The following is a 12,447-nucleotide window of genomic DNA, read 5'->3' on the forward strand; positions in this document are numbered from 1 at the left end:
TGCATTCTCTTCAAAGATAGGAGAATACTCGCCTCTTTCACATCATAGCCTCAGCGTTAAGCCATCTATAGCATTGTACGAGCCGCGTGTGATATTGGCAAGTTTTCGAAGACTGTTGAGCGCCTTGCTCGCCATTAATACCTCACAATTTTTCCTAGCTTTATGGCAAGTCTTTTACCCCTTGTCATTTCATCCATCAACCAAATCTGTTCCTTTCTTTCACATCATGTCAATTGTGGATTGGTTGATTTAGAGATCAAGCACATAGATTGTTCAGTGACTAGACGTGGTAGAAGGATATCATCGGTTTATGTCCTCTTCCACCTGCTCGTTGTGATTACTATTCCCGCCCACGAAGATCTCAGGAGACCATGTCACTGAGGATGTACCCAATGAAGTTCATATCCACTTTGCACCTCAGAATGAATGTCCTATTGTGTATTTGTTCGCATACCTAAGTATTGAAAGTTGCGAATCTACAATTATCAATGGTTTAACCTCGGCATTATCTCAAGCTCGGATACCCCTGATGTTGTGTGGGGTCCCCTCTTTCTGCCATTCCGACCTTTATTCTTGACGGCGGGGTTTATCCAATCAACAGAATGTGAACAAGCCTACAGTCGCAAATTGAGCGAAGAGAGAGCTTGGAAGAGCATATTTGTTTTCGTGACTTCACAACATCCATTTCCCGTTTAGGCAATTAGCTTCGTCGTCGTCGTAGCTACACTCTCAATATATATCTTCATATATTTGCATGAATGATGATGTTTTCAATCTGCTTCAATAAGACAAAGTATGATTTGCAATCATACTTCTTACCATTGATTACGCAATTACTGCATTATTTATCAGCCGACCAATCTTTCTTGCACGTGCGTTAATCCTGCATTATTCGGCGTTGATATCTTTCGAGTTGTTTCAACCGCGGCAGAAGGCTCAGTAGTTAGTGGAAATCACACCATAAAAGAAAGGTGACATTTTGTCATTCTTTTCTAGAATATTTTCTCTTCTTGCTCTCAAAACTTAATCTTTTCAATTCCCCCTTGAAAGTTCATCTCATCTCATCCACACCAAACCCCAAAATCCTATCCACCTCCTTCCTTAGACCTCTACTGCGACCCCATCTCGCTCGTACAACATCCTTCCCGTCACACGTTCCATACAACTTCTCCCGCAATCCTTCCTCCAAAATTACCTCACAAATCTTCCGGGACACAGCAAAGTGAAATAGCATACCTAGCCAAGCATCTAGGAACGTTCTCGTATTCAATTTATCTAAACTCATTCAGTCACATTACCAAATCCGCACCCAGAAAATGACCACCCAAGTCCCAACAAATGCAGGAGCTTCCATGCCTGCTTCTGAAATCCAGGCTCTCGCCATGAGCGGACAGGAAAACTTTGTTCCCGCCGCTGAGGAGGCGAGTCAGGATTCGCATTCTTTTCTGTATCTGGCTCCGAAGACTTCGGCTGGTTATCCCGTGGCTCAGTCGGCCAAAGTCTCTGCTGCTTTGACGCCGCGTCAGCTGGGAGATCAGACGCGTGGTACAATTGGGGGTGAGGAGCTCGGTGAGAAAGGAGTCAGTGATGAGGATGGTCGTGCCAAGAACTTGGGCAGCATTGAGCAGGAATTGGGAAAGGCGGCGAGGAGTGAGAGCATGAGTAGTGAGGCGAGCAATAGCACAATTTCTAGTGTGGGTGGACTAAAGGGGATGAGTTCAAGGCGTTTCTTGAAGTTGGGACCGGTTCATTTTGGCGAGGCAGGTTTGGGTGATTGGAGTGAAGAGGTGGTGGAGTAGATGGCGTTCTGTGATTGTGGATGATGTGAGTAGGGTCATGGTTCACGGTTATCATGGCAATTTTGATCACACGCTTGATGTGATATCATTGCGAGCGTGCAGATGAGCCTAAGATATTGGGAAATTGAGTATGAGATGTGAGATATGAGATATGTTTATTTTGGTCGGCGAGTTCGGGATTTGAGAATACATAGGTTGATAACTGAGGAAGGCTTGATTAACCACGCGATGGGATGGAAATTTGCACGCACAAAGGACTTGTTGGAAAGTATCATTCTCGTCCCAAAGGAGTATTGGTCATGAGTCATGAATCACGAAATCTTTTCATGCATTCCACATTTTCGTTTTCTCGCTTTCTTTCCTATTTGGCCATTTACCTACGTAGTTTGTTTCATCATTCTTGGGAAAGGAAAATCAGGATCGCAAGGTAGTAACGGCCACATGAAAACTTTAGGTATCAATTCAAAGTTCAATACATTGATAATGTTCGGGCCTCGACCCAAAAATTCTAAACCTGAATTCTGACAAGTTTGAGAAATCTCATTGCACGGAAATAAAATGCATTCAAGACGCAGATAACTACATCACGTGAACTCACTGTACCGTTGTTGTGTATCGTTGCGTCAGCATTCTGCTATTCTTGTACGAGGTAAACGAGGTAGACGAGCTATCTTACCAACATTTTATTTTCTGAGCTCACATCAGCGTTGCATCACTGCCACAGGCCCACAGCCGGTAGATCACTCTTACCTTACGTCACACACAACAAGTGTTGGTATCTTTGTGCCTTTCCCACCATTCATCGACTAGAATTCTTTCTTCAACAAACAATTTAGTATCATCATTTATGAAGAGTTGTCGTATTTTTGTGATGAGATGTAGAGTTTACTAGATCGAAATAACGAGGACACTGCAATGATCAAGATATATGATCTAAGTGAAAAGTTTATGATATGCCATAACAGTAGAATATCGTAGTTGGAAAGACTAGATAGATGCATGTGATGCCCATCTATTTCTTCTCACCGCAGCATCATGAGTTGAAGGTATGACGGAGATTATGGCTAGGGTTGTGGGAGTATTGTGGAATGAACGAACACATGGAGAAGATTGCATTGAGAATTTGTATTATGCTGGTCTGATCCAATCTGGATTTGATCGAAGTTTTATGATATGTGTGCAGTGACAAACAGAGCAGGAGGAGTAGTGGAGCGAAGCGGATAGATTTGGAAAGATAGAATTGTATCAAACGTAGAAATAATGGCGAGAGTTGAAATTCCATCATCATCATATTGTTATATCTATCTATCTACTATTATCGAAGTTGAAGATGCGCTCATCAAATACCTCTTCATTCTTCCCCAACATCCAGTGATCGAGTATAGCATCACCAACATACCATCCCCAGCCCTTAGCATACACAAAAGTCCTGCACAGTGTAGATACACACACCAAATCCACATTCCCTCTTCTCTTTCCAAAATCTTCCGCACCTAATATCTCCTCCTGACACAGACATCCCTCCTCATCCTACCCCTCCACTTCCCTTAACAAATTTTCCATCCACATATCCAGTAACACGAAGCACAACAGCAGCTTCGCTACATATACGTATCACTGCATCCACACCACATTAGCTCACATATCGGATACCGATGTGCATACATATTTCATGCATGTATATGCAAATGTGTCTTTCCGAGGAAAGTGGAGTGACGGACAGACGCCATATGCGGGAGGGAAGTGGGTTGATTGATTGATGAGGTGCATGCGCAGCCTTGCTTTTTGTCGTTTGGTTTGCGGAGATGCAGGTAGACTGTGAGTCAATGGGGAAGGTGGATGCATGGATTATTGACGATGGAAATGTAATGAGGATCAAGAGTGTGATGATGGTTTGAATGAAAGAGGATGTAATATGATCTTGTGCGACGGAGTCTGGAAATATTTAGAATATCGAAATGATGACTTGCGATATATCATACTGAGTTTAACTGATTCTGTGCCAGAGATATACTTGAGAATTTGTGAGCCACTGAATAACATGCGAGACCTCGCCACGTCTTTTTGTCTTCTTTCATCCGAGTTGAAAAGTCTACGTAGGTCGGGAGAAGATGTAGACCTTACAAAACCAAAAACCTCAATAACTCTGTATAAGACGTGCCGCTGGACTACATCTATCAATTGTTATCTTTTCGAATCATCCCTTTCAAGGGAACTTCACGAGGATTCATAACCTCTCTCATTCTAAGCAGGTAATCTGACCTCCGAAAACATAAACTAAGTACATGAAAGAGTAGTGATATGGTTATTCTGGACAGCTATTCGATTAAGACTTTCCGTCCTAAATCTCGCATCTGGATATCAATTCTTAGGACCAAAAAGCTCTAGAAAACAAAGCAGCTCACGAACTCCTCTCCACCTTGCCTCATCTGAAATGGGTTCAATTTACCCAGATCGTTCCTGGACTACCAGCAGCTGCTAAAAAAGGATTGCCCTATGAATAGGGTATGGAAAACAGATTCCTCATGACCACGGTGCAAAAATGTACTTTGAAAAGAAAGGTGGCCCCTCTCTCTGGATAACAGAGAAAAAAACACGTTCATTTCAGATATTCCCGAAGCACAATATCTTTTCCAAGATCCTAACACCTATGAAACAATACGGCGCGACTATTATATCAAATAACCTGAGATCTAGTCCTATAAATGAGGGGGTTTGAACTTTCGAGATTGCTTAAGTTTTGAAAGCTTTCAAGACGCCCAAAAATTATTCAGATATATATTTTTTGAGTATATCTCCCAATCACCGCAAATGCTCTTTACCCTTATCATAAATGAGGATTGGAATTGACTTGCCGCTCACACAAACTTCATTGATTCAAGAGCTCGGATTTTCAGAGAATATTTAATGCCAAAGACCTAGACACTGAAGCTAAAGATTGTTAATATTCTACTAGTTTATTATCAACAACTCCAAGCCCGAACTTTTCAGAGTCAATCACCATGAGAATTCTATGCCATAGACAATTTTCCCTTCCATGTCCCACGACTGTTTCCGTAATCATACACACCTGGGGGTTATTCTGAATATTAGAGTCTTGATCCAGCTTGTCGTCTAGTCTCATCTTTAAGACTCTCATCATTATCCCAACCCGTTTCATCGCGATAATGCATAGTTGGGTCATCTACTCTTGATGGTGGAATATCCCTGTACTGGCCACCGGCTGTTAACTCCTGGTTTCTCAACATAATTGCTTGATCTTTCTTCTTCCCTAGTCCCATTCTTTGTCTTCTTGAACCAGTTCCATATTCCTTGCGTCGACCCATTACACTACCCATCCCAATGGTGCGATGCTTTCGATTGCAATACCACGTTCCGCCAATCACTAGAACAATAAAAGCGAGGACTGTTGGAAGGGCAATATAGAGAGAAGCGCCATGTGGAGCTTTGCTTGGAGATTGACGATATGGCTCAGGCGCAGGAGAAGTAGTCACCATGATTGTTGGACCTTGAACGGAAATGATATCCGTTTTCTGGGTGGGTGTGACAAATAAAGTTACGTTGTTGAACTTCATGCCCTTTAACCAGCTCTTATCTATCTCCCAAGCAATGAAACCAAGATTATTACTTGTGGGCACCGATTGAAAAGCCTGTACCCCTCCGCCTGAAGCATTAACATAGTTCGCCTGTATGAAAACCGAAACATTCGACCCAGCGAAGTACCGAGCATCCCAAGTGACTGCCACATATCAGCAATTATCCGATAGAATAAGATAAAAGTACTAACCATAATATGTCTCGTCGACATATACACTAGATCCGTTATCTGGCTTACAAAACGGTGCAAACTTCCCTTTGAGATTGTGGCAGATCTCAAAGGCTCCACCACCTGTTGGTGTAGGTAACGCTTCACTGGATGTAGATATCGTTGACGCTTCAGAAAAAGAGGAAGTACTGGTAGCAATCAATTGTGCTGGAGCAGCATCACTTGTAGTGACTTTACTATTGATTGTCGTAAGAATGGGTGTAACTGTTGACGCATCTCCACTGGCATCGACGGTGACCCATGGGCTCAATTCTTCATCTGTAATTGAGGCTGCAGTTTCTCCTGCTGGAATTTCTTTGTTTGTGGCAGATGCATCTATTGCGGTGGAAGTAGGAGATCCAGTTGAGGAATGATCGCTGGAGTTTACTGTATCAGATTCTGTGGAAGAATAAGTCAATATGAAAATCCTATTTAAATAGAAGGCATCCAATATCTACTTACCTGCTCTACGAGCTGGGGAGGCTTCTATAATTCCATATAGAAGGCCCATCATTATCGCGAGAAGTGACACTCGCATTATGTCCTTTTCCTACCTACCTAGGTATTATTTAATCACGACTAAATCTTCACTGAAATCGATGTTGAACCAAATAAGTTAACCTTGAAGGATTCGGAATAGCGAGTCGTCAAGAAATCAATGAATGAAGAGTTTCTTATGGAAACTTTGTAATTGATAAATTTCAACGAGCATATTGAAATGGATAATTGAGGCAAGGGATTAAAAGCACGGACGAGATCAAGCTTGTCTGTGCACATCTACGTTCCTGACTAATTGACATGGGCTCTCTTATTAATGATATTCTATTGGTTGTCTTTCGCATTTTATACTCTCGGGTGTAACCGAAATCTGGGGATAGTGTCAGTGACATCAAATGATCGCTGTCACTGTTAATTCTCCACTCCATCAGTCACCACTCGATGCACATCAACAAATGAAAGCCTTTTCAACACTCTGTCTGCACTCTATTAAATTTTGGTAAATCTGCTCTTGAGCACTTGAACCGATGATTACACCTGTAGTTCTGCGCTCCAGAATCAAAAATGTCATACAGCTCTTTGAATCTCAGCCTTCAACTTTTAAATAGTCGACATTGCGTTAGATATTCTTTGTTGTCTTTGATTACCTAGTTGTGATCAAGTGAGCCTTCGGCTATTCCAGGGGCTGGCTCAATAGGAGTCACAAAGAATCTGCTTTGAACTCTTGATTTTCAGTGTACAATAGGTTATGCTCCAGTGCAAAATTACGCGCAAAGTCATTTGAACTTATCCCAAGTAAAGGTTGATTTTTGCTCTTTCTTACGAAATGGTTGAATGTATGCTTCGTGATGTTTGTGTGTCAGCGTCTTTCTGAACTAGTGTCAATAAGGTTCTCTGGATGATATATTGGAGTACACATAATGCGTTTGGAAAAATATGGGGTTCAGTTATACGGCAAAGGTATTTAGAAAACATTATGCATGCAGGTTGGAATCTTGAAGTAATAAAAAGGCGCATATCATACTGCTATGTCCCGAAGACCATCTACCACGTAGCAGTTTGCTGCCTCCTTTGCCTAATTCCCTTACCTACATAAGTCCCAGTGAATTGTCAAAATGCCAGAGCACATAATGATTCAATTGACTGAAGTTTAAATTCACCTCAGCTTTGGTTACCTCAGTCTTAAAATCTTCTTACGACCTATTTTCTTTCTCCTTCTTTTCTCCACAAACTTTCACACAACCACCAGGTACCACAATCATGGCTACAAAACAATCCTCTCTGGTCGTTGATCCTGATATTATCGATGGTCTACCTAGACCTTCCCCTTACACTCTTGCTGAAGCTTCCATCCCTGATCGTATCAATTGTACCGTAAGTATTTATTCCGCCTACATGATGGACTATAGATTGAATTTTGATTGAATTGAACTGATATTTAATTCTTAGGTTCCAATATCTGTCCGCCCCTCTTTCATCGATCCCAAAAACAAAGGTCTTTATATTGATAAGGATGTATCTCCTGGAGATATCTTGTTTACAATCGAAAAGCCTTTGTTCGCCATTGTAGGTGGTCCCATGTTCCTCTTTACTCCCTCGTTCGTTCACAATCGTGTCTTGGTACATTTTCCCTTTGAAATTAGACGAATTTTCAATCAGATCAACCAGATATCTGTACCACTTACAATTCCACAAACCGCAAGTTACAAAGTTTGGTACCTACCCAGCTATTGAACAAACACCTTATGTTTGACTGCATGCCAATTTCTGCAGATATTTTCAAGAATTTCTGGCATCTCTGGTCTGACACCTAACTGTCTTCAAACGGCATGATCAGCGTCAATTTACCTTGTACTTGCCGACTGGTTGTAAAGCTTTCCAAAATACATTCATTTAAATCTACATAATCCCAGTTTTTTTGTCTGTGGGTTTCAATGATCTTGAAGATCGTTTCTTTTCTTCAAAACCTCAGGGCCACACCACACATTTATTTCTGATATCTGGAAAGACACTTTTACCTATAGCTCTAGATAGCCATTTATTGTCTTTCAGAGTGATAAATTGATCTACTGAGAGACTTGTACCTCAGTTCATTGAAAGAAAAGCGTCAATGACTTTGAGTTCCTCTACGAAAAGCTCTAACGGTTTTTATCACTTTGAAGGAGTCAATGGAGGGATGTTGTTCATTCACTCAGCAATTTATGAGTCTAGATACCTACATTCCTAATACTTCACTCACCTCACAGCACCCCATTGAACCGGAATGCTTCAACAATGTACTAATACTTATAGGTCGAACAAATCAACACGAGATTAAAAACATGCGATAACTGCTTTGCATACCAGAGCGTGGAGCGTGGATTAGGGACTGTCAGTACTGTAGAAAGATATATCGAGACAGCTATTCCATTCGACCAATGTGGAAGCTGTGGGGTGTACCACTACTGTGACGAGGTAAGATTAACAATTATTGTTATATTTTCGAAAAGCTAACACAAAACAGAGATGCCAGAGGGAAGCATTTGAACACCATCATAAGCATGAATGTATTAATTTCGTAGACTTTTTATCCGAAGAGCCCTTAGCAGAGTCCTTCATTGAGCGCACGGATTTCCGCTTTGTTCTCCGTTTCTTGTGTATGGCCAAAGCAAATCTTCTTACAAAAGAAATAATGAGGGAATTTTTCACAGCGCCGGTAGGGAATTTGTATGACTTTGGGCCTTCCATGGAGACTTCCTACAGAAATCTGAGTCTCAATATGAAACTTCTCGCAAATTCACCCGTACACGAAGATTCAATCTTCCATATTCTCTGCTTTGTAAGTTGCAAGTTCAATTATTTTACACAGTATTGCTAATTACATTAACAGGCTATTCATCAAATTATTCCGATGTACCAGCCATTCATATGCCAGTTCAATAGGCATGATATAAGTTATTGGGACACCAGTTCTCCAACGAGCATTCCTTGTGGTTGTAAGTAAAGCTCATTCTATTGTATTAAAGAAAAAGGCATATTAACAAACATGTTTCTAGATTGCTACGAGCCGTTCATCACAATCATGAGAAATGATTGCAATGCCAACACTCGCGAGTACTTTGATGGAAAGACATACATTCTACAAGCCAATCGTGCGATCCCTGCCAACACTGAGATTACCCGTCGTTTCAGTTCTTGGAATGACTACGAAGCCCGTCGTCTTGATTTTATGAGAAAAGAAAAGCTTGATTGCAAGTGTGCTTTATGTATTCGAGGAGATCTAGGACCGACAGGTGATCTTCGAGAGCGCATGCTTTCAATTCACGTTGACAATTACAAGCCTAAAGTTGACAAGGAGAAACTCAAAGAACAACTATCGATCGATCACAGGATCATTGCTGATCTAAAAACCTATGGGTTCGGCCACGATTGCCCTGGTCTAAGAAGAGCATATATGAGTCTATTCAGCGGTCAATTTGATCTAGACTCCCGCACCAAAACTCAAGATTACAAAGGGTCCTTGAGACTTCTTCTCACCGTCTACTACCTGATCGATCCAGCTGCATGCCCGGCACCATTACCGGAAGAACGCATCAAAGTTCTGCATTTCCTCATAGTTATCGCCTACATTGGAGAACACTCACGATCCAAGGTTAGCAAGATCGTCCTCACAATGCGCAAATTTATCTATCATTGGCGTTCGCAGCTCGTCCACTACTCCAGGCAAATGGGTGGCCCCAATACCAGGATTGCTACATTCCATCGAAACTCATTCGAGGAAGACCTGGAGGCTCAGAATATACCTGTTTATACGGATAAAGATGATCTCATGAAGGAGTTGAATAGTTGGCTTAAATTGCTTGGTCTTGATGAGATGACACCAGAGCAGATTCTTCGTACTTAAATGGAGCAAAGAATATGCAAGCAGAGCATTTAGTGGTTGGAATGCCTTTGGCATATATTGCACTGCCAGAATTGTGATTTCTCCCAGATAGGGCTATGGAGGAATCATGGTGGAGAAACCGTGGGTATCTGTCCGTGGGTGAACTCAATGATATTCAATATGGGAGGAGACAGAATGTAATATCTTGTTCAATGCGAAGATAAAATTCGCGCGAGAGACAAATATAAAATAGTTAGATAAATCACAAATCTTTTCTCTGACCCACGAGTTCCAGTGCTATGTAGACCGCAGTAGAACCCCACGCGATATAGGATAATTTGACAACAGCTCATTGGACATAGCCAATTTATGTATTTTACATCAGCCTTCAACCACTTAACAAAGGGCTCGAGTTCCGGATAACTGTTAGCCCTACCGGCAGTTTGGAACTCGGACTTGGCCGACCTAGAAGCATAGAAACTTTGAACTGGAATCTTATAATCCTGCAACCCGTTTATGGCTCGAGTCATTCAAACTAGAATTTCCGGTCAGCTGTTACGCTAGTAGTAGGGCTTACACAACTCGCAGAAGGTCCACTTGTCCACTTGTTGAGTTGTCGGTGCATTTATCGGTACCCTGAAGATAAATTATAGCGAATCAAATTGCAATTCAGATGATTGTGGTAGAAGCTTCTCGGGTCATAGAAGCTAAAAGTCTTGTCAGACTCGTCATAACTACAGTGAAGAAGTGCACAATTTATAAACGCGGAAATACGCTCTTGGTTGGTCTTACTTATTTGAAAGATTGAAGGGTCCTACGTAGATTTCGACCACTCGGGGTGATGAATTAGTTTAGAAGCTTATCTTTCCGTAAAGTAGTCTGATTTAAAGAGCGATATACCAAGCTGGCCGAGACGGAAATGTACTGAAGGGCGCAGTACATTGCTTGGGACCAAGGGGAAGTACTTGGTAATTTCCACACCGTTGCGATAAGCAGTCGTCATGACAGAAGATTGGCTGGCTATATATATTGATCTCGCACCCTTTGAGCAAAATCGTCTTCACCGACGTTTTCTCTCAGCCCAAATTCGACTTTCAAACCCGCTTGAAAATCCAAAGCGAACATTGTCAGGAAGACTTAAACAATCGCCTTAACTATTTAATTATGGCTTCAAGCGAAACCCAGAACAAGAGCACTTATGCCGTTGAGATGGTCAAACGATTTTCCAAGCACGCTGATGGCAAAACCTGTATGCACTTCACGTTTTCCCTAATCTCGCCTATGTCTGATTTTACTCTAAAAACACCATATAGTTCTCATTACCGGTCCCAGTGAAGAAGGGATCGGAGCAGAAATTGCCCTCTCCATTGCATCATCTTCAAACCCTTCAATGATAATTCTTGCTAGTCGCCAAAAAACAAAAATTCTCTCCGTCATGTTCCTCATTCGACGCATGAACCCCAATATTAATGTTGTCTGGATCCCATTAAACTTACTTGATAATGAATCTATCCGCGCAGCAGCAGATGCTATCCAGAAACTGGAGATTGAGAGAATACATGTTGTCATCAATAATGCTGGAGTTATGGGCGTACGAAATTATACAACCTCCAAACAGGGTGTTGAGGGCCAATTTGCTGCAAATTACTTGGGTCATTTCCTATTGACCAACTTGTTGATGGATCAGATTATCGCGGCGAAAGAAGAAGATGCAGTAATTGTTAATGTGGGGAGTTTGGGGTATGAGCTGGGCGAGGTGAACCTTGATGATCTTAACTTCAAGGCATGTCGACCTATTTCTTTTCCCATTGCGAAAACCGTCGGTTAACGGACCTCGGTCATAGGGAGAGCGAACTTACAATGCTTGGAAGGCATTTGGACAGTCGAAGACTGCGATGCTTCTCTGGAACATCGCTCTAGGAAAAAGACTGGCCAATAAAGGTGTCTCAACATTAGTCGTGCACCCGGGAAGTGAGTTGCTTACTGTGTAGGGTGTTGTGCAAGAAAGCTGTATTGATAACATTGAAGTCACTTTCGAAACAAAAATTCTCGAAAACTCTAGCATTGATGAAGAACTACTTGCAGAGGCATGCAAGCTCGCCACAAAGAGGGATGAGGGTAAGTAGCTTTACCAGCATCTATTCCAGGAACTCATATCAGAAAACAGGCAATCTTTTCCACCCTCAGAAAATGGCAACAAGACAAGAAGCAGCTGGGGCAGTCGTTCGTGCCGCACTGGATCCTGCATTTAAAGGTGCATTTCAGTCTTCAATTATCGACGAACTTGCTGATTATAAAATCTAGCATTATCTCCGGCATTTATTGTTGACGAAAAAGTATATTCAGAGACTAGGAGCTACGCAACTAGCGAACAAGATGCCGAAAGACTATGGAAACTGAGCGAACAACTTGTCGGAGAAAAATTCGATATCTAGAAAAATCACCACTATTGAAGAAGATTGAAAGGGTCGACGAGCACAATT

The 12,447-nt window shown here is 41.8% G+C and overlaps 4 protein-coding genes across 4 annotated transcripts; 3 read left to right on the forward strand and 1 right to left on the reverse strand.

Annotated features, from left to right (window-relative positions):
- Positions 1-1,316: 1,316 nt before the first annotated feature.
- On the forward strand, positions 1,317-1,799 carry EAE97_001031 (uncharacterized protein; the record flags this gene model as incomplete). The annotated part of the gene is made up of 1 exon (XM_038871541.1): positions 1,317-1,799. One exon carries the CDS (start codon positions 1,317-1,319, stop codon positions 1,797-1,799), a length of 483 nt encoding a protein of 160 aa, XP_038737442.1.
- Positions 1,800-4,837: 3,038 nt separating this feature from the next.
- Positions 4,838-6,142, reverse strand: EAE97_001032 (uncharacterized protein; the record flags this gene model as incomplete). The annotated part of the gene is made up of 3 exons (XM_038871542.1): positions 4,838-5,538; positions 5,587-6,003; positions 6,067-6,142. 3 exons carry the CDS (start codon positions 6,140-6,142, stop codon positions 4,889-4,891), a joined length of 1,143 nt encoding a protein of 380 aa, XP_038737443.1. The 3' UTR covers positions 4,838-4,888.
- Positions 6,143-7,362: 1,220 nt separating this feature from the next.
- On the forward strand, positions 7,363-9,985 carry EAE97_001033 (uncharacterized protein; the record flags this gene model as incomplete). Its single annotated transcript, XM_038871543.1, has 6 exons — positions 7,363-7,476; positions 7,552-7,668; positions 8,395-8,556; positions 8,606-8,920; positions 8,972-9,077; positions 9,138-9,985. The coding sequence occupies 6 exons, from the start codon at positions 7,363-7,365 to the stop codon at positions 9,983-9,985; spliced, it is 1,662 nt and encodes a 553-aa protein (XP_038737444.1).
- A 1,143-nt stretch (positions 9,986-11,128) lies between these two features.
- On the forward strand, positions 11,129-12,399 carry EAE97_001034 (uncharacterized protein; the record flags this gene model as incomplete). The annotated part of the gene is made up of 6 exons (XM_038871544.1): positions 11,129-11,213; positions 11,278-11,720; positions 11,809-11,935; positions 11,993-12,082; positions 12,132-12,218; positions 12,269-12,399. 6 exons carry the CDS (start codon positions 11,129-11,131, stop codon positions 12,397-12,399), a joined length of 963 nt encoding a protein of 320 aa, XP_038737445.1.
- Between the last annotated feature and the right edge of the window lie 48 nt (positions 12,400-12,447).

The sequence above is a fragment of the Botrytis byssoidea genome, assembly GCF_014898295.1.
Source record: "Botrytis byssoidea strain MUCL 94 chromosome Unknown BBYS_002, whole genome shotgun sequence".
Classification (NCBI taxonomy): Eukaryota; Fungi; Ascomycota; class Leotiomycetes; order Helotiales; family Sclerotiniaceae; genus Botrytis; species Botrytis byssoidea.